The sequence below is a fragment of the Coregonus clupeaformis genome, chromosome 12 (genome assembly GCF_020615455.1).
Source record: "Coregonus clupeaformis isolate EN_2021a chromosome 12, ASM2061545v1, whole genome shotgun sequence".
Taxonomy (NCBI): domain Eukaryota; kingdom Metazoa; phylum Chordata; class Actinopteri; order Salmoniformes; family Salmonidae; genus Coregonus; species Coregonus clupeaformis.
The window spans coordinates 39,722,554-39,743,563 of record NC_059203.1 but is presented as its reverse complement, the minus strand read 5'-3'; the positions used below and the strand labels follow the sequence as shown (position 1 = coordinate 39,743,563).

Sequence of the window (21,010 nt, the reverse complement as noted above, 5' to 3'; positions counted from 1 at the left end):
TTGTCTATAATTATTCAATAGTAATTATCATAAGATTGTGAAAGAGTTATTGTACCAGTGATTCTCATGCAGTGCATTCGGAAAGTATTCAGACCCCTTGACTTTTTCCACATTTTGTTACGTTACAGTCTTATTCTTAAATAGATTAAATTGTTTTTTTCCCTCATCAATCTACACACAATACCCAATAACAACAAAGCAAAAACAGGTTCTTAGATCCCCCCCCCCCGAAATATCACATTTACAGAAGTAATAATAATAATAATAAGCCATTTAGCAGACGCTTTTATCCAAAGCGACTTAATGTGTGCATACATTTTTACATATGGGTGGTCCCGGGGATCGAACCCACTACCCTGGCGTTACAAGCGCCATGCTCTACCAATTGAGCTACAGAGGACCACAGAAGTATTCAGACCCTTTACTCACTACTTTGTTGAAGCACCTTTGGCAGCGATTACAGCTCAAGTCTTCTTGGGTATGACTCTACAAGCTTGGCACATCTGTATTTGGGGAGTTTCTCCCATACTTCTCTGCAGATCCTCTAAAGCTCTGTCAGGTTGGCTGGGGAGTGTCGCTGCACAGCTATTTTCAGGTCTCTCCAGAGATGTTCAATCGGGTTCAAGTCCAGGCTCTTGCTGGGCCACTCAGAGACGTGTCCCGAAGCCACTCCTGCTTTGTCTTGGCTGTGTGCTTAGGGTCGTTGTTTTGTTGGAAGGTGAACCTTCACCCCAGTCTGAGGTCCTGAGTACTCTGGATCAGGTTTTCATCAAGGATCTCTATGTACTTTGCTGAGTTCATCTTTCCCTCAATCCTGACTAGTCTCCCAGTCCCTGCCGCTGAAAAACATTCCCACAGCATGATGCTGCCACCACCATGCTTCACCATAGGGATGGTGCCAGGTTTCCTCGAGACGTGACGCTTGGCATTCAGGACAAAGGTCAATCTTGGTTTCATCAGACCAGAGAATCTTGTTTGTCATGGTCTGAGAGTCCTTTAGGTGCCTTTTGGCAAACTCCATGCGGGCTGTCATGTGCCTTTTACTGAGGAGTGGCTTCCGTCTGGCCACTCTACCATAAAGGCCTGATTGGTGGAGTGCTGCAGAGATGGTTGTCCTTCTGGAAGGTTCTCCCATATCCACAGAGAACCTCTGGAGCTCTGTAAGAGTGACCATCGGGTTCTTGGTCACCTCCCTGACCAAGGCCCTTCTCCCCCGATTGCTTAGTTTGGCCGGGCGGCCAGCTCTAGGAAGATTCTTGGTGGTTCCAAACTTCTTCCATTGAAGAATGATGGAGGCCACTGTGTTCTTGTGGACCTTCAATGCTGCAGAAATGTTTTTGTACCCTTCCCCAGATCTGTGCCTCGACACAATCCTGTCTCGATGCTCTACGGACAATTCCTTCGACCTCATTGCTTGGTTTTTGCTCTGACATGCACGGTCAACTGTGGGACCTTATACACACAGGTGTGTACCTTTTCAAATCATGTCCAATCAATTGAATTTACCACAGGTGGACTCCAATCAAGTTGTAGAAACATCTCAAGGATGATCAATGGAAACAGGATGCACCTGAGCTCAATTTCGAGTTTCATAGCAAAGGGTCTGAATACTTATGTAAATAAGGTATTTCTTTGCAAAAATTCCTAAAAACCTGTTTTCGCTTTGTCATTATGGGGCATTGTGTGTAGATTGATCAGTGAAAAAATATTTAATCCATTTTAGAATAAGGCTGTAACGTAACAATGTGGAAAAAGTCAAGTGGTCTGAATACTTTCCGAATGCACTGTATAGTGTCATATAAATGTGTTTGTTTGCATTGTGTATCTCTGAGTCAGTGGTTGACAGCACAACACCATTCCACCTACAATGGGGGTTATTTCATACAATACATTAATTAAAGCCTAAAAGTCACATCACACATCTTGATAAAAAATACAAAGATTGATGACATGCAGAAATTGAAGTTTCTATGTCGATTTTTATTTTGAATGTCTATCTTTCGCAAGACCGGTCAGAGTTACATGTTCAATTGTAAATAGTCAAAATGAAATATACATATACATCACTAAACATGTCACTGATGTTGAACATTTTGATACGTATTTGAATATTAATATATATAAGGTCCACTATTCTACTATTGTATTTACAAAATACGTTGCTAACTTGTTTTGAGGGTACTTTTTCTTAAATTCCAGTTTAGACTTGGCTATTTGAACTCACTGATTGGAATTAGCTAAATATTTTTTTTTTTACTGTGTTACATCTGGTGCAAAACAGTAGGCATATCCAAACAGAGTTCTAATTTGAGATACTTAGAACTAGATAAAAACATAAATCATGGGGCAAGAGCAATATTACTGGAAAGGACTTCACTCTGACCATGTTGAGTAAAATGGATCACCTCAAAACATATCCTTTCATAAGTTTATCAATTGGAGTCCATGAGCAGCTTTGGACACTTTCCTCAACACAAACCCATCATACAGAGCCAGAAATCATTCAGAATAACAAAGTACCTATATTAAACATATGTTAATTCTGCTGGTCTTCTGACTTCTTATCCTAATTTCCATCTAAAGGACATCATCATCCACATTGTCTCCGGGAGGGACATGTTGCCATCTTTGGAGTAAATTGGTTGCTGTTTCCTAGTATTTGCATTCATTAGTCATCATTTAGGGTGTTAGGAAGGAATAGTCTAGAATTGAAGGGTCTGAAGAGTCTTATGCCATTACAAAGCCTTCTGTTGTGCATTCTGTTCCTACTGCTCAACTTCAACATGAATCCAAGTGGAGGGATGAGGGGGAAAATAACATCTGCGAGGAAGAAAAAAAACATTTAGGCGAAACAATAACCACATATAATCATAAAAGAACAATAAGATGCTGAATTCCAAATCGAAACACCTACCCTTGAGCCACTTTAAATCTGAAAGATTTGGATGGGTGTATCCAACATGGCAAAAATGTCACCTTGTCTGTCTGAGGCAAGTCTATTATCTGAGCCTTCCAAATATACTAGAAGTGTCAATGTGTACAGGCTAGGTGTCAATGTGGGTTACAAGAACAGACAATAGATAACTACTGCACCTTTTTTGTGTATCTGCTTAGAACAGACCACAAGATTTTAGGTTCTCTTTGATAATGATGTCTGTCACGGCTCCGAACACAATCTCAACGTTCTTTGTGTCCGTGGCGCAGGTCAAGTGAGAGTAGATTTCTTTGACACCCTTCTTCATGTTCAGCTCCTCAAACTGCTTCTTGATGTAGTCGCTGGCATCATCATACGTGTTGGGGCCTAGTGGCAGAGTAAGCAGGCAGCTCATGAAGCGGTTCTCATTTGTTTTCAATTGTAGGTGATGAAATTGACAGTATATATTCTGTCGTCTAGTATCTTGCCACTGCATCATATTGCTGTCCTTGGGAAATCGTGCACTGTTTTACTATGCTGTTTTTAATTGTGGTTACTCTTACCATCATAGTCTGGGAAGCAGATGCTGAGGTGGACCTTCTTGATCTTCTCCTCGAAGAGATCCTTCTTGTTAAGGAAGAGCACGATAGAGGTGGTGGCGAAGAACCTGTGGTTGCAGATACTGTTGAACAAGTGGAGAGACTCATGCATACGGTTCTGTGGAGAAGAGGAGAAGGAGTGTTAGGTTAAGTGCTACCAATCTCACAGTTTCTTTCATCAATCCTCAGGCTAGATTAGTATACTAACTGAACAAAAATATAAACACAACATGCAACAATTTCAACGATTTTACTGAGTTGCAGTTCATAAGGAAATCAGTCAATTGAAATAAATTCATTAGGCTCTAATCTATGGATTTCACGACTGGGAATATAGATATGCATCTGTTGGTCACAGATACCTTTTAAAAAAAAGGTACAAGCATGGATCAGAAAACCAGTCAGTATCTGGTGTGACCACCATTTGCCTCATGCAGCACGACACATCTCCTTCGCATAAAGTTGATCAGGCTGTTGATTGTGGCCTGTGGAATGTTGTCCCACTCCTCTTCAATGGCTGTGCAAAGTTGCTGGATATTGGCGGGAACTGGAACACGCTGTCATACACGTCGATCAAGAAAAAAAAAAAAGTAATAATAATAATAGTTTCAAAAACAAAAAAATTTAAAGAATCAATGGGTGACATGTCTGGTGAGTATGCAGGCCATGGAAGAACTGGGACATTTTCAGCTTCCAGGAATTGTGTACAGATCCTTGCGACATGGGGCCGTGCATTATCATGCTGAAACATGATGTGATGGCGGTGGATGAATGGCATGACAATGGGCCTCAGGATCTTGCCACGATATCTCTGCATTTAAATTGCCATCGATAAAATGCAATGGTGTTTGTTGTCCGTAGCTTATGCCTGCCCATACCATAACCCCACTGCCACCATGGGGCACTCTGTTCACAACCTTGACATCAGCAAACCACTCGCCCACACGACGCAATACACGTGGTCTGCGGTTGTGAGGCCGGTTGGACGTACTGCCAAATTATCTAAAACGACGTTGGAGGCGGCTTATGGTAGAAAAATGAACATTCAATTTTTTGGCAACAGCTCTGGTGGACGTTCCTGCAGTCAGCATGCCAATTGCATGCTCCCTCAAAGCTTGAGACATATGTGGCATTGTGTTGTGTGACAAAACTGCACATTTTAGAGTGGCCTTTTATTGTCCCCAGCACAAGGTGCACCTGTGTAATGATCATGCTGTTTAATCAGCTTCTTGATATGCCACACCTGTCAGGTGGATGGATTATCTTGGCAAAGGAGAAATGATAACTAACAGGGATGTAAACAAATTTGTGCAAAAAAATTTGAAGAAAAAAGCTTTTTGTCCGTATGAAACATTTCTGGGATCTTTCATTTCAGTTCATGAAACATGGGACCAACACATTACATGTTACGTTGATATTTCTGTTCAGTATATACTCCAAACCACGTGCCAAATTAATTCCTCGGAGGGCCGAGTGTCTGCGGGTTTTCGCACCACCCTTGTACTTGATTGATTAATTAAGGTGACTAATTAGTAAGGAACTCCCCTCACCTGGTTGTCTAGATCTTAATTGAAAGGAAAAACCAAAAACCCGCAGACACTTGGTCCTCCTCCGTGGAATGAGTTTGACACCTCTGCTCTAAACCAAAGAGATTATCTAATTTCCTATCTTGGGCCTTTGGCAAGCACACAAACACAACTCTACATGTCTTCTGTGCTTGAACTGGGGGTGGTGGTATCAGGCACAGGACTGTGAGGTGATTGAGCAATCATATTGTGCAGACATCTGAGCTATGTCCTTGGGGAGTTTAACGTGATGGGCTAGTAGGGTTCTGTAACCTTGTCCGTTGTTTACTTTGAAGTCAGACTGGAGAAAATACCCTTCAGTTAGAATGAGAACTTCTGATACTCTTACAATCTTACCAAATGGATCACAGCATAAAAAAGAGAAATCCAAGTAAACTGTACAAAAGTACAACATTTGGACAAGAAGGGCCACATAGAGGCGGTCTGTCTCGATATAGAAAATCACAACTGTGACAAACTAGTGGAACTATCAGAGGTCAACTGTAGAACCAAACCCACCACTTCATCGTCCTCTACGAGCACCATGTCATAAGCACTGAGGGCTCCGCAGAAGATGATGCAGGTCACACCCTCAAAACAATGGATCCACTTCTTTCTCTCCGACCGCTGGCCGCCCACATCGAACATTCTGTCAAATGAGATGGGTTAAAGAAGTGAGATGTTAGATATGACTGTACAGAGATAATCGACGATTGTGCAAAATCACAACCCAGAGGAAAGGGAATGAACATGCAAGGATGTATGGGAGACCACTCAGTTGGCCCCTTGTGGTCTCCCATGTTTGGCTAATGTTCCCTCACCTGAAGTGCAGCTCTTTGCAGGAGAACTGCTCCTCGATAATACCGGTGGTCTTGACTCGAGAACGCAGCACATCCTGCTCGTTGGGCAGGTAATCAGACTTTGTGATTCTGTCCAATTCTGCAAGGTAGCTGTTGAGTGAGATTTCAGTTTAGCATTTCAATCAATCAAATGTATTTATAAATCCCTTTTTACATCAGCAGATGTCACAAAGTGCTATACAGAAACCCAGCCTAAAACCCCAAACAGCAAGCAATGCAGATGTAGAAGCACAGTGGCTAGGAAAAACTCCCTAGAAAGGTAGGAACCTAGGAAGAAACCTAGAGAGGAACCAGGCTCTGAGGGGTGGCCAGTCCTCTTCTGGCTGTGCAGGGTGGAGATTATAAGAGTACATGGCCATACATTCACACCCCCATATATAACATAATCACACTCACATGTACCAACAAAGATATGACCTGAACTGTCTTAAGAATGATATGACTGTCATAACAGACTATAACAGTTGCTGTGACACTCACTAGCCAGCTGAGTCGTTGAGCTGGTACTCAGCTGCTCTCTCGAAGGAGGCCTGGACACCACTGTCACTCCACAGCCTCTTGATGACGTCAGCCAGCTCAGGGGGCATGGAGCCCTCTTCAATGGAGTCTGACAGGTTGGACAGCTTCTGCCCGTCTTCCTGCATCATGAAGTCAACTGGTGAGTTTTACTGCAACTAAAATTAATTAGCTAAGCTAACAATGTAGTGTTGTTATTTCTATTTGAATAACGTGCAATTACTAAAACTTTTGCTGGTGTCTCAATGTCTATCAGTGTGTGTCATTGAGTGCCTGTTTGGTGGACCAGAAGGGGTTAGAGACGCAGGGTGGGACTTACAGATCCTTTTGGTGATCCAAAGTCAATGGACAGCATCTCCATGCCTCTGATAATGGCCAGAGCAGACTGCAGGATGTTACCATAGATGATCGCCCTGAACTCCAATTGTTCTTCTTTGGTATAACCACCTTGATGGAGAATTCTACCCAACACAAGAGGAAGAAAACAGTTAGAATTGTAATTGCAGTTTAAAATACAACTGACATTATACAATGCTACCAACAACCATTATTGGCCAGAAGAACTAGTACTAGTGTTTTGTTCAGTAGTCATGAAGGGTATATGTAAATTGTAGCTGCCACAATCTATTCTATCATGGTCCATTTTGATTATGAGCCATAAACTTAGTCCATCTTATTGAACACCCAGTTCACACCTTTTAGAGTGATGTTACAGTATTAGGACAAGGTTTGCTTGCATGTGCATGAGGAGGGAGGAGGAATGAGAGATGCAATGTCAATGGTGTTTGTTTTGTTATACTCACTTCATCTGCTTGACAATTGTGCTCTTCCCAGACTCACCAGCACCTGGTAAAACAAAATAAGAAGTAGATAAGTTGCAATTGCTTTCTCATGTACAAACACATCATCATCATTCACCCTGTAGTTGGTTAAAGGGAACCCGAGGGCCAAAACATGACCTAAGCAAAGAGATGTATAATGACAGCACATAGTGAAAGAGGAACCTTGGCAGTTGCCTATCCCCTCCACTGGCACAGATCCAGTCCTCTAGACACACGACATGACAAGCATTCAGTGGTGTTGCAAAAGTTACAGTTGTAGTTCTTTCACAGCTGTTCAATCATGACCTTCTGTTTTGTGTTTAGCTTTGTTTCTGCATGTTGTTGTTGCATTTGTACCATCAGTTTGGCCATAGGCACATCTTATGGGATACTTCCCATTACACACCACATCCACAGCTTGGCCTACCTCTCTGTATGAACTGTAACATACTTAGCGGGGGGTCAGTAACAGAGAAATCTGAAAAGAGTAAACAAGTACTGGGCCATAGGGCAGACTGGGGTGAGCAGTGAAGTTGTATGTCATAATACCAGTAAGCTAATTTCCCTCTGGGTTTATATCAAACAAGATTGTCGCCACCAGCGGATTTGTTATTCCACACGCCACCTCAAGGGGGCCATCTAAGATTCCTGACTATTTTGAATTGGGCATATGAAAGGGTTTATGGCTAATGTGATTGACATCTGTCCCAATGGTTTAGCAGAAGCCAGTGTCCTTATTAGCTCAGGGCTAAATGGAGGGATTTGAGAAGCCTTGGGTAAGGAGGCCTGGGGTCGAAAGGTCTCTCAGAGGATCGGACGATAAGTAAAGACGTCACTAGGAAGACGTGAGTTTGTGTCGCTCTAACAAGCTCCTGGGATAGTGTGTCCTTCTCTCCCTTGGTTCTTATCCATGAAGGTAGGCCAAAGGGCCTACCTAGACAGGCTGGGGTGGCTGGGCTGTCTCCATAATTGCCCTATTTCGCCATCTCAATATCTCCATGCATAGGTTTATTTTCCCGAAGACAGGCCTGATATTCCTGCAAGTAGGTTGTTCTCCCTAAAGCTAAGTGTGCACAAGCCCATTTCTCCATGTTTCTGACTTATTTTCCCATGTGCAGGCCTATTTCTCCATGCATGGGTGTCACGGTTTCGGGCCGAGGCTGCTCCTCCTCCTTGTTCGGGCAGGTTTCGGCGGTCGTCGTCCCCGGAGTACTAGCTGCCACCGATCTATGTTTCATGTTCGTTTGGTTTTGTCTTGATGTTGTACACCTGTGTCTAGTTAGTCCTCGTTAGTGTCCTATTTAGTTCTCGTTGTGTGTGTTTGGTGTTGTGTGTGATTGCTCTTCTGTTTTGGTGTTCTGAGCTACGTACTTCCCTCCGTTGTTTGGAGAGGTTTTCGCACATGTTAGTGCGCCTTTTGTTTGACGCCTGTGTGCGCCGTTATTTCGCCTCCGGGCTTATTGTGCTCGTTTACTACGTGAATATTTCACTAAAGTCTTTTGGACTTAGCTTCTGCGTCCTGCGCTTGATTCCTGCACCACACCCACCTTCAGCACCCCTGACAATGGGCCAATTTCTGCCTGAGTTGCCCATTTTCTCCATCCATAGGTGTCAGTGGTTGCACGAGTGTCATCTGGCAATGTCATCCATTGTCTCATTCCCCTGTCTTCTTGACATGTCAGTTATCACAACTATTTAATTTCCGTAGGATGATTGATTTACAGTGGGGGAAAAAAGTATTTAGTCAGCCACCAATTGTGCAAGTTCTCCCACTTAAAAAGATGAGAGAGGCCTGTAATTGTCATCATAGGTACACGTCAACTATGACAGACAAAATGAGAAAAAAAATCCAGAAAATCACATTGTAGGATTTTTAATGAATTTAGTTGCAAATTATGGTGGAAAATAAGTATTTGGTCAATAACAAAAGTTTCTCAATACTTTGTTATATACCCTTTGTTGGCAATGACACAGGTCAAACGTTTTCTGTAAGTCTTCACAAGGTTTTCACACACTGTTGCTGGTATTTTGGCCCATTCTTCCATGCAGATCTCCTCTAGAGCAGTGATGTTTTGGGGCTGTCGCTGGGCAACACGGACTTTCAACTCCCTCCAAAGATTTTTTATGGGGTTGAGATCTGGAGACTGGCTAGACCACTCCAGGACCTTGAAATGCTTCTTATGAAGCCACTCCTTTGTTTGGGATCATTGTCATGCTGAAAGACCCAGCCACGTTTCATCTTCAATGCCCTTGCTGATGGAAGGAAGTTTTCACTCAAAATCTCACGATACATGGCCCCATTCATTCTTTCCTTTACACGGATCAGTCGTCCTGGTCCCTTTGCAGAAAAACAGCCCCAAAGCATGATGTTTCCACCCCCATGCTTCACAGTAGGTATGGTGTTCTTTGGATGCAACTCAGCATTCTTTGTCCTCCAAACACGACCGAGTTGAGTTTTTACCAAAATGTTCTATTTTGGTTTCAACTGACCATATGACATTCTCCCAATCCTCTTCTGGATCATCCAAATGCACTCTAGCAAACTTCAGACGGGCCTGGACATGTACTGGCTTAAGCAGGGGGACACGTCTGGCACTGCAGGATTTGAGTCCCTGGCGGCGTAGTGTGTTACTGATGGTAGGCTTTGTTACTTTGGTCCCAGCTCTCTGCAGGTCATTCACTAGGTCCCCCCGTGTGGTTCTGGGATTTTTGCTCACCGTTCTTGTGATCATTTTGACCCCACGGGGTGAGATCTTGCGTGGAGCCCCAGATCGAGGGAGATTATCAGTGGTCTTGTATGTCTTCCATTTCCTAATAATTGCTCCCACAGTTGATTTCTTCAAACCAAGCTGCTTACCTATTGCAGATTCAGTCTTCCCAGCCTGGTGCAGGTCTACAATTTTGTTTCTGGTGTCCTTTGACAGCTCTTTGGTCTTGGCCATAGTGGAGTTTGGAGTGTGACTGTTTGAGGTTGTGGACAGGTGTCTTTTATACTGATAACAAGTTCAAACAGGTGCCATTAATACAGGTAACGAGTGGAGGACAGAGGAGCCTCTTAAAGAAGAAGTTACAGGTATGTGAGAGACAGAAATCTTGCTTGTTTGTAGGTGACCAAATACTTATTTTCCACCATAATTCATTAAAAATCCTACAATGTGATTTTCTGGATTTTTTTCTCTCAATTTGTCTGTCATAGTTGACGTGTACCTATGATGAAAATTATAGGCCTCTCTCATCTTTTTAAGTGGGAGAACTTGCACAATTGGTGGCTGACTAAATACTTTTTTCCCCCACTGTACCTCTACCCTCTGTTGCTGCTGCTTCTCTTACTCATGTGAAGGTAAAGCTTTAAGGTATTAACCAGAAGCCTGTCTCTGCAACAAGTGTCTCCATTAATCCATGCTCTATTTGTGCCAAATGGCTGTAAACAATTGCCTCTCTAACTTCCACGTTCGTTTCCCACGGGGGGGGCAGTATGAAAATGTATGCACTCACTAACTGTAAGTCGCTCTGGATAAGAGCGTCTGCTAAATGACTAAAATGTAATGTAAATGTAAAGAACTTCCCTACCAATCTCTTGTTTTAAAGCTACTTTAGATAAAAACAGAGACCTAGTTTAAACTCAAATCCAACTATTGAACCCCTACCTCCTGGTGAAGAGAAGACTATAATGGGCTAACACAGAAGGAAACTGTTGGCCTAATAACACTGTAAATACTGACATGTCATTGATACCTGATGCATCTCTCAACTTCAGCTTAGAACCAGAAGACGGCATTGTGTATGGAGCATTGCCTTCTGCCAAGTTCAATTGCTTATTTATTTTTAAAGCAAGAGGTGAGTAGTTACTGTTCTTGCACCCCAGATACAGTGCCTTCAGAAAGTATTCATATCCCTTGACTTATTCCACATTTTGTTGTGTTACAGCCTGAATTCAAAATGGATGAAATGAAATTGATTACATTTATGTTTTTTTCTCACCCATCTACACACAATACCCCATAATGACAACGTGAAAATATGTTTTTAGACATGTTGGCTAATTTATTGAAAATGAAATACTGAAATACACTTCATTGCCAAAAGTATATGGACACCTGCTCGTCGACAATCAAATTCCAAAATCATTGGCATTAATATGGAGTTGGTCCCCCCTTTGCTGCTATAACAACCTCCACTCTTCTGGGAAGGCTTTCTCCTAGATGTTGGAACATTGCTGCGGGGATTTGCTTCCATTCAGCAACGAGAGCATTAGTGAGGTCGGGCACTGATGTTGGGCGATTAGGCCTGGCTCGCAGTCGGCATTCCAATTCATCCCAAAGGTGTCCGATAGGGTTGAGGTCAGGGCTCTGTGCAAGCCAGTCAAGTTCTTCCACAAGAATCTCGACAAACCATTTCTGTATGGACCTCGCTTTGCACAGGGGCATTGTAATGCTGAAACAGGAAAAGGCCTTCCCCAAACTGTTGCCACAAAGTTGGAAGCACAGAATCGTCTAGAATTTCATTGTATGCTGTAGCGTTAAGATTTCCCTTCATTGGAACAAAGGAGCCTGAACCATGAAAAACAGCCCCAGACCATTATTCCTTCTTTACAGTTGGCACTATGCATTCGGGCAGGTAGCGTTCTTCTGGCATCCGCCAAACCCAGATTTGTCCATCAGACTGCCAGATGGTGAACCGTGATTCATCATTCCAGAGAACGCGTTTCCACTGCTCCAGAGTCCAATGGCGGCAAGCTTTACATCACTCCAGCCGACGCTTGGCATTGCACATGGTGATCTTAGGCTTGTGTGCGGCTGCTCGGCCATGGAAACCCATTTCATGAAGCTCCTGACGAACAGTTCTTGTGCTGACGTTGCTTGCAGTTTGGAACTCGGTAGTCAGTGTTGCAACCGAGGACAGACGATTTTTACGTGTTACGCACTTCAGCAGTTGGTGGTCCTGTTCTGTGAGCTTGTGTGGCCTACCACTTTGCGGCTGAGCCGTTGTTGCTCCTAGACGTTTCCACTTCACAATAACAGCACTTACAGTTGACCGGGGCAGCTCTAGCAGGGCAGAAATGTGATGAACTGACTTGTTGGAAAGGTGGCATCCTATGACGGTACCACGTTGAAAGTCACTGATCTCTTCAGTAAGGGCCATTCTACAGCCAATGTTTGTCTATGGAGATTGCATGGTTGTGTGCTCGATTTAATACACCTGTCATTAACGGGTGTGGCTGAAATAGCCGAATCCACTAATTTGAAGTGGTGTCCACATACTTTTGGCCATGTAGTGTATCTCATTTACATACGTATTCTATTCACACCCCTGAGTCAATACATGTTATAATCACCTTTGGCAGCCATTACAGCTGTGAGTCTTTCTGGGTAAGTCTCTAAAAGGTTTGGACACCTGGATTGTACAATATTTGCACATTATTCTTTTTTTAATTCTTCAAGCTCGGTCATGTAGGTTGTTGATTATTGCTAGACAGCCATTTTTAAGTCTTGCTATAGATTTTCAAGCCGATTTATTTGAAAACTGTAACTATTCCACTCAGCAACTTTCAATGTGGTCTTGGTAAGCAACTCCAGTGTATATTTGGCCTTGTGTTTTAGGTTATTGTTCTGCTGAAAGGGGAATTTGTCTCCCAGTGTCTGTTGGAAAGCAGACAGAACGTTTCTTTAAATCCTAAATAACTCCCCAGTCCTTGCCGATGACGAGCATACCCATAACATGATACAGCCACCACCATGCTTGAAAATATGAAGAGTGGTACTCAGTGATATGTTGTGTTGGATTTGCCCCAAACATTAAGCTTTATATTCAGGACAAAAAGTTCATATATTTGCCAATTTCCTTTGCAGTATTACTTCAGTGCCTTATTGCAAACAGGATGCATGTTTTGGAGTATTTTTATTCTGTACAGGCTTCTTTCTTTTGACTGTCATTTAGGTTAGTATTGTGGAGTAAATACAATGTTGTTGATCCATCCTCAGTTTTCTCCTATCACAGTCATTAAACTCTGTAACTGTTTTAAAGTCACCATTGGCCTCATGGTGAAATCCCTGAGCGGTTTCCTTCCTCTCTGGCAACTGAGTTAGGAAGGATGGCTGTTTTTTTTGTAGTGACTGAGTGTATTGATACATCATCCAAAGTATAATTAATAACTTCACCATGCTTAAAGGGATATTCAATATCTGCTTTTTCTTTTTTTAATCTACCAATAGGTGCCCTTCTTTGTCTCCCTGGTCTTTGTGGTTGAATCTGTGTTTGAATTTCACTGCTCGACTGAGGGATCTTACAGATAATTGTATGTGTGGGGTACTGAGATGAGGTAGTCATTAAAAAATAATGTTAAACAATATTATTGCACACAGAATGAGTCCATGCAACTTATTATGTGACTTGTTAAGCTCATTTTTACTTATTTAGGCTTGCCATAATGAAGGTGTTGAATACTTATTGACTCAAGATATTTCATCTTTTCATTTTTAATACATTTGTAAAACTTTCTAAAAACATAATTCCACTTTGACATTATGGGGTATTGTGTGTAGGCCAGTGACACAAAATCTCTATTTAATCCATTTTAAATTCAGGCTGTAACACAACAAAATGTAAAAAGTCAAGGGTTGTAAATCATTTCTGAAGGTACTGTAAATATCATACACTAAGCTCTGACAGCTAATTTAGTTGACTATGACAAAACTAATAGGGATGATTCACCTACATTTCATTCAGAATACAGAACAACTTTGTCTTTAGTAGCCTAATTGTTACTCTGCCAGAGAGTTGGCTTTGCTGCATCTGTGTTGTGTTCTGCAGGAGCAGCAGGAGACACAAGGATTAATGGCTGTTAATTGCTGCTTTTCATCAACAAAGCCTCAACTCACTCTTTGGCTGCAGTCCTACCAACTGGATTGTGGATCAGTGTCAATATTTGACCAATTCCTTCAGCGGTCACTGCATCTCATTGGTTTAGTTAAAAATATGGACAATAACTACTACAATATGTTTATCATTAACCACCAAAACCTCATACCAACAGGGGAAAGTATGCCATTTTTGATGCCTTAAACATGACCATTTCTATCCCCACATTTACTATTAGTGAGGGGTGTAGACAGGTGAGACAGGGGTTATGGTTTACAAGATGTTACATCTGCACATTAGATTTTTTGTAAACTAAGGTAGATGTCCTGTCTCCATTATTGTAAATGAATGTTGTTAATATGACCAGATAGTAATTGGTTCCTGTAATTGATCCTAATAAGCTTTTGTTGCTGCTGGCCCTGATTACTCTGATGTTTGACCTTTTGAGTTTCTCTGGTAGTCTTCTAATGTTGACCCTATTGTCTGCAAACGTTTAGTGGATTGGTACCTGTTGTATTTGGTTTTTCATAATTGTTGTATTGATCAGCATCTCTATTTGTCCCTTGTTATTGTCCCTGTCAATTAACTTGTGTCATTGGCCCTTGCTTTTTGCCCTGTGAGATGACTACTTAGCATTTGATGACGCATGTTGCAGGCCATGATGTAACCCGGTGCTAGGGAAATGATTACAGGGAGTCTAAGTAGCAGGAAAGGAAGCATAATTGGGTTACCATGATCCTATGGGAAAAGCTGACAAAATCCTGCCCCTGAACCCTCACATAGCTATTTATACCTAGGGCTCATGACACATCTACTGCTCATTGTTGTACATACTGTATTGAGACAAATGCTGCTGATATGTCAACATTCATAACTGTTGCCACTTCTACAGACAGTCATATAACCCTGGTTTCATAACCTATGAAGACAATATAGGGCTCTACTAATCCTCTCAGAGCCAAACATTAACACTAATCTGATTCCCTGCTAAGTAGTGTTCCAGGTTTTCCACTTTACAGACTTTTCTCAGAGTCAAAATGTCTATTGAAGTCGGTAATATAGACTCACAACTTCCCTTCTAGTAGTTATGAATTAACACGTTCCATTTCAGTGGAACTTAAAAAACAATGCTCAGCTATCAACCTTCTGGTTGCTGAGAAACATTGAATGACCCCATACACCCCATACTATAGTATCGACTGTCATGTTTCAATCAAGGGAAATGCTATTGCCTTTTATTATGGTGTTTATTTTTAACACCTCTGACCCCACAAGCCCTACGATTACTTCTCTCAGTCTTGAGGTAACAGCAGCAGTCACTCTTGGACTTAACTGATTTAATGTAAGCTACTTTCAGTGTGACATGCTTATCTGTTTACATCCAGGCTGTGTTACAGTGACATGCCAATTCACATTTATGTTGAATGTACAGTAAATGTGCAAAGGCAGAACACCAATGCAATATATAACAGATTACTGTTAAGCTCGTCATATATAACTGAGACTTAGGCTAGATATCAGAATCAATGCTAGAGTCCTGATTGAGTAGGCCTAATAGGTTTAGCCTGTTTTTGAATGCACCATTTCAGCATTGGCAAGTTTCCACAAATCTGGAAGTGTTACACAATGGGAAAAGCCCATTACATTGATCAAAATTCTGATCATTTCAGACATTTTGACAGGTTTAGCCTGTTTTTGAATAAACCATTTCAGCATTGGCAAGTTTCCACAAATCTGGAAGGGTTAAACAATGGGAAAAGCCCATTACATTGATCAAAACTATCTCTTTAGCTATATCACAATGTTCCAGAATGACCTTGAGCAACGAGCTCCATCGATCAAGTTACCATATCAAAGTGATGAAGAATTCACAACAACTAAGCTAACTTCGCCAGCGAATATTCAGTCTCAAATAATTCCAACTGTTGTCATCAGTGTAACCTACTAATGTCCATCTTATCTAATGCTTAAGCTCATACAGAGGTTGGTATGGCTGATGCTTAAGCTCATACAGGTTGGTATGGCTGCTTATTGCAAAACCTCAAAAAAAAATTACATTATGTAAACTTCAACTATTTATAGCTTTCATTGCTGTGCAATTTCCAATACAATGCCCCCTAACTTTGACAAGAACAAAAACTGTTTGACTCTATCTCTCCAAGAACAGGGCACATAGTTGCATACTATCCAACCAATATCTTTCTTTCAGTTCTTTAAGAAGATGATGCTTATCCTGATTGCTTGCAGCAGACACTGCTATGGTCTATGACTAACAGACCATAAGCCAGTTAAGGGTCCCATTCTACTTTTCTGAACTTTCAGAAGAGGCCCCACAAGCACAACAGCTCCTTACCAAGCAGCAGAAGCTTGACTGTCTTGGATTCTTTGTCTGCATCCTCCGCCAGCTGCTTTTCAAGCTCCTTGGACTTTGCGGCTAATGCCTTGTCTTCGACACTTCCTCCAGCTCCCATTTTGAACTTTGGGTCTTTCTCACTCCTTCAAGTCAAGATCCTGTGTGGTATGGAAATGCGGCCGTCCGCTCCCGCCGTCTGAGGGGTGCACTGGGAGACAGGCACAGAGGGAGGCAGAGGTGGGGGCTGGGAACAAGGGGTCCTGGCCTCAGTCAGGGGTTGGTGGATGGAGGAAGAGGACTCTGGAGATGTATACTGGCACACAGTCGGACAATCACTGCTTGGGGACTAAGGGAAGCTGTCTTCTCTCTGGTGTTAGCCCTCCCCTATTCCCCTACGTTAAACCTGACATCTTGAAATCAGGTTGGGATTGGGCAGGGCTTTTTCTGGCGTTCCCATGGGAACCATTAAATCCAATTAGGATGAAGCAGAGGGCAAAAGGGAAGGGTAAAAAAAGCAAACGCCATAGTGTTTAGAAAGAGATGGGTGGATTAGAAATAGAGAAGGTCTGTTTTTTTATAGATCAATGGTCTGGATGTTCAAAGTTTACTTTCTTTTCCTCTTGCAGTTTACCTTTCCAGGTTCTGTCAAGTAGGGCTCAAAAAGAGATGGTGTCAGGTGTGATAATGTTCTTGTTCTTCTTGTTCTCATTTAGAATAAACTTATAGCCACAGAAAAAAATGATATGATGTGCTCTGTCCTGTTTATGCGGTAGGGATTTGTAAATAATTTTGAGATTTTACTTGACTTTAAGTGACAATTGGCCAACAAATCTGAGCCATGGAAATACACTATTTGTCACTAAGACATTTCTACAGCGTAAGACCTTGGCTTTGTGTCTTTACTGGTGAAGGATGGAGCGCTTAACAGGCATCAGGTCTCGTTTTCTGGCACGGGCTGAGGCATCGGTTGAGGATAGAAGCCTTGTGAGTTCTGCCACTTACAATAAATCATATGTTAGTGGTTTACTCCACTGGCCTTTTACACTCAGATGAGGAGAGAGACAATGTGAACAGACAGAGATTGCACACATCTCAGACTACTGTGTCATGGGCCAGCACAAAGATTGACTGTACTCAGCAGTTTTCTAATAACAATCAACTTTTTCCCAGATAAGAATGTTGACAGGGTGCCTTCTGTGCTTCCATGTGCCTAATTGAAAATATCTGCTATTTATAGATGTATTTTGCAGGAGTTTTCATCACCAAGGACTTTGCATGTAGTGAACTACAAGGTGGACTACCTCTGCGTCAAAAACAATAGAGCCATGAACAGTTAGCTACAGTGGGGAAAACAAGTATTTAGTCAGCCACCAATTGTGCAAGTTCTCCCACTTAAAAAGATGAGAGAGGCCTGTCATTTTCATCATAGGTACACGTCAACTATGACAGACAAAATGAGGAAAAAAACCCAGAAAATCACATTGTAGGATTTTTAATGAATTTATTTGCAAATTATGGTGGAAAATAAGTATTTGGTCACCTACAAACAAGCAAGATTTCTGTCTCTCACAGACCTGTAACTTCTTCTTTAAGAGGCTCCTCTGTCCTCCACTCGTTACCTGTATTAATGGCACCTGTTTGAACTTGTTATCAGTATAAAAGACACCTGTCCACAACCTCAAACAGTCACACTCCAAACTCCACTATGGCCAAGACCAAAGAGCTGTCAAAGGACACCAGAAACAAAATTGTAGACCTGCACCAGGCTGGGAAGACTGAATCTGCAATAGGTAAGCAGCTTGGTTTGAAGAAATCAACTGTGGGAGCAATTATTAGGAAATGGAAGACATACAAGACCACTGATAATCTCCCTCGATCTGGGGCTCCACGCAAGATCTCACCCCGTGGGGTCAAAATGATCACAAGAACGGTGAGCAAAAATCCCAGAACCACACGGGGGGACCTAGTGAATGACCTGCAGAGAGCTGGGACCAAAGTAACAAAGCCTACCATCAGTAACACACTACGCCGCCAGGGACTCAAATCCTGCAGTGCCAGACGTGTCCCCCTGCTTAAGCCAGTACATGTCCAGGCCCGTCTGAAGTTTGCTAGAGTGCATTTGGATGATCCAGAAGAGGATTGGGAGAATGTCATATGGTCAGATGAAACCAAAATAGAACTTTTTTTGTAAAAACTCAACTCGTCGTGTTTGGAGGACAAAGAATGCTGAGTTGCATCCAAAGAACACCATACCTACTGTGAAGCATGGGGGTGGAAACACCATGCTTTGGGGCTGTTTTTCTGCAAAGGGACCAGGACGACTGATCCGTGTAAAGGAAAGAATGAATGGGGCCATGTATCGTGAGATTTTGAGTGAAAACCTCCTTCCATCAGCAAGGGCATTGAAGATGAAACGTGGCTGGGTCTTTCAGCATGACAATGATCCCAAACACACCGCCCGGGCAACGAAGGAGTGGCTTCGTAAGAAGCATTTCAATGTCCTGGAGTGGCCTAGCCAGTCTCCAGATCTCAACCCCATAGAAAATCTTTGGAGGGAGTTGAAAGTCCGTGTTGCCCAGCGACAGCCCCAAAACATCACTGCTCTAGAGGAGATCTGCATGGAGGAATGGGCCAAAATACCAGCAACAGTGTGTGAAAACCTTGTGAAGACTTACAGAAAACGTTTGACCTGTTTCATTGCCAACAATGGGTATATAACAAAGTATTGAGAAACTTTTGTTATTGACCAAATACTTATTTTCCACCATAATTTGCAAATAAATTCATAAAAAATCCTACAATGTGATTTTCTGGTTTTTCTTTCCTCATTTTGTCTGTCATAGTTAACGTGTACCTATGATGAAAATTACAGGCCTCTCTCATCTTTTTAAGTGGGAGGACTTGCACAATTGGTGGCTGACTAAATACTTTTTTTCCCCACTGTAAATGTTTGACCAGGCTTGGTTGTAACAAAGTAACAAAGGTAATTCTACTGTAAAAATGTTTCATGCACCTGATCTAGCTTTGAATGATATATGTGAACCAAGGTTATTATGGTTTTGTGTTTTTATATTAGTTTGTATTTATTTTATTTATTTCTCGTGTTGTATTAAGACAGTACGCATATTTTCCCTGTTTTTTTTGTCCGGCCTCCCATTAAATCAAGTTGAGGAGGAAACCAACACCTTTGAAGCCTGAATGGAGGATATTTTATCTACGAACAGGTCGCCGGGGGACACAACAGTATCACCCGCCGGGGGACACCATAGACATGAAAACCAGTAGATAGTGATAGTGCTGTCATCATCCACATACACTACCAGTCAAAAGTTTGGACGCACCTACTCATTCAAGGGTTTTTCTTTATTTTTACTATTTTCTACATTGTAGAATTATAGTGAAGACATCAAAACTATGAAATAACACAAAAAAGTTAATATATTTTATATTTGAGATTATTCAAATAGCTACCCTTTGCCTTGATGACAGCTTTGTACACTCTTGGCATTCTCTCAACCAGCTTCACCTGGAATGATTTTCCAACAGTCTTGAAGGAGTTCCCACATATGCTGACCACTTGTAGGCTGCTTTTCCTTCACTCTGCAGTCCGACTCTTCCCAAACCATCTCAATTGGGTTGAGGTCAGGGGATTGTGGAGGCCAGGTCATCTGATGCAGCACTCCATCACTCTCCTTCTTGGTAAAATAGCCCTTACACAGCCTGGAGGTGTGTTGGGTCATTGTCCTGTTGAAAAACAAATGAGAGTCCCACTAAGCCCAAGCCAGATGGGATGGCGTATCGCTGTAGAATGCTGTGGTAGCCATGCTGTTAAGTGTGCCTTGAATTCTAAATAAATCACAGACAGTGTCACCAGCAAAGCACCCCCACACCATAACACCTCCTCCTCCATGCTTTAAGGTGGGAAATACACATGTGGAGATCATCCGTTCACCCACACCACGTCTCACAAAGACACGGCGGTGGAACCAAAATCTCCTATTTGTACTCCAGACCAAAGGACATATTTCCACCTGTCTAATGTCCATTGCTCGTGTTTCTTGGCCCAAGCAGGTCTTTTCTTCTTATTGGTGTCCTTTAGTAGTGGTTTCTTTGCAGCAATTCGACCATGAAGGCCTGATTCACACAGTCCCCTCTGAACAGTTGATATTGAGATGTGTCTGTTACTTGAACTCTGTGAAGCATTTATTTAGGCTGCAATTTCTGAGGCTGGTAACTCTAATGAATTTATCCTCTGCAGCAGAGGTAACTCTGGGTCTTCCATTCCTGTGGTGGTCCTCATGAGTGCCAGTTTCATCATAGCGCTTGATGGTTTTTGCAACTGCACTTGAAGAAACTTTCAAAGTTCTTGAAATTTTCCGTATAGACTGACCTTCATGTCTTAAAGTAATGATGGACTGTCGTTTCTCTTTGCTTATTTGAGTTGTTCTTGCCATAATATGGACTTGGTCTTTTACCAAATAGGGCTATCTTCTGTATACCACCCCTTCCTTGTCACAACACAAC

At 42.2% G+C, this 21,010-nt stretch overlaps 1 protein-coding gene across 1 annotated transcript; it reads right to left on the bottom strand.

The window, feature by feature from the left end:
• Positions 1 to 1,959: 1,959 nt before the first annotated feature.
• LOC121577635 (guanine nucleotide-binding protein G(t) subunit alpha-2-like) lies at positions 1,960 to 16,858 on the bottom strand. The gene is made up of 9 exons (XM_041891390.2): positions 16,487 to 16,858; positions 7,258 to 7,300; positions 6,774 to 6,915; positions 6,419 to 6,576; positions 5,900 to 6,028; positions 5,598 to 5,727; positions 3,478 to 3,631; positions 3,094 to 3,301; positions 1,960 to 2,820 (listed from the first exon to the last, which is right to left on the bottom strand). Exons 1-8 carry the CDS (start codon positions 16,602 to 16,604, stop codon positions 3,111 to 3,113), a joined length of 1,065 nt encoding a protein of 354 aa, XP_041747324.2. The 5' UTR covers positions 16,605 to 16,858; the 3' UTR covers positions 1,960 to 2,820; positions 3,094 to 3,110.
• Positions 16,859 to 21,010: the final 4,152 nt, after the last annotated feature.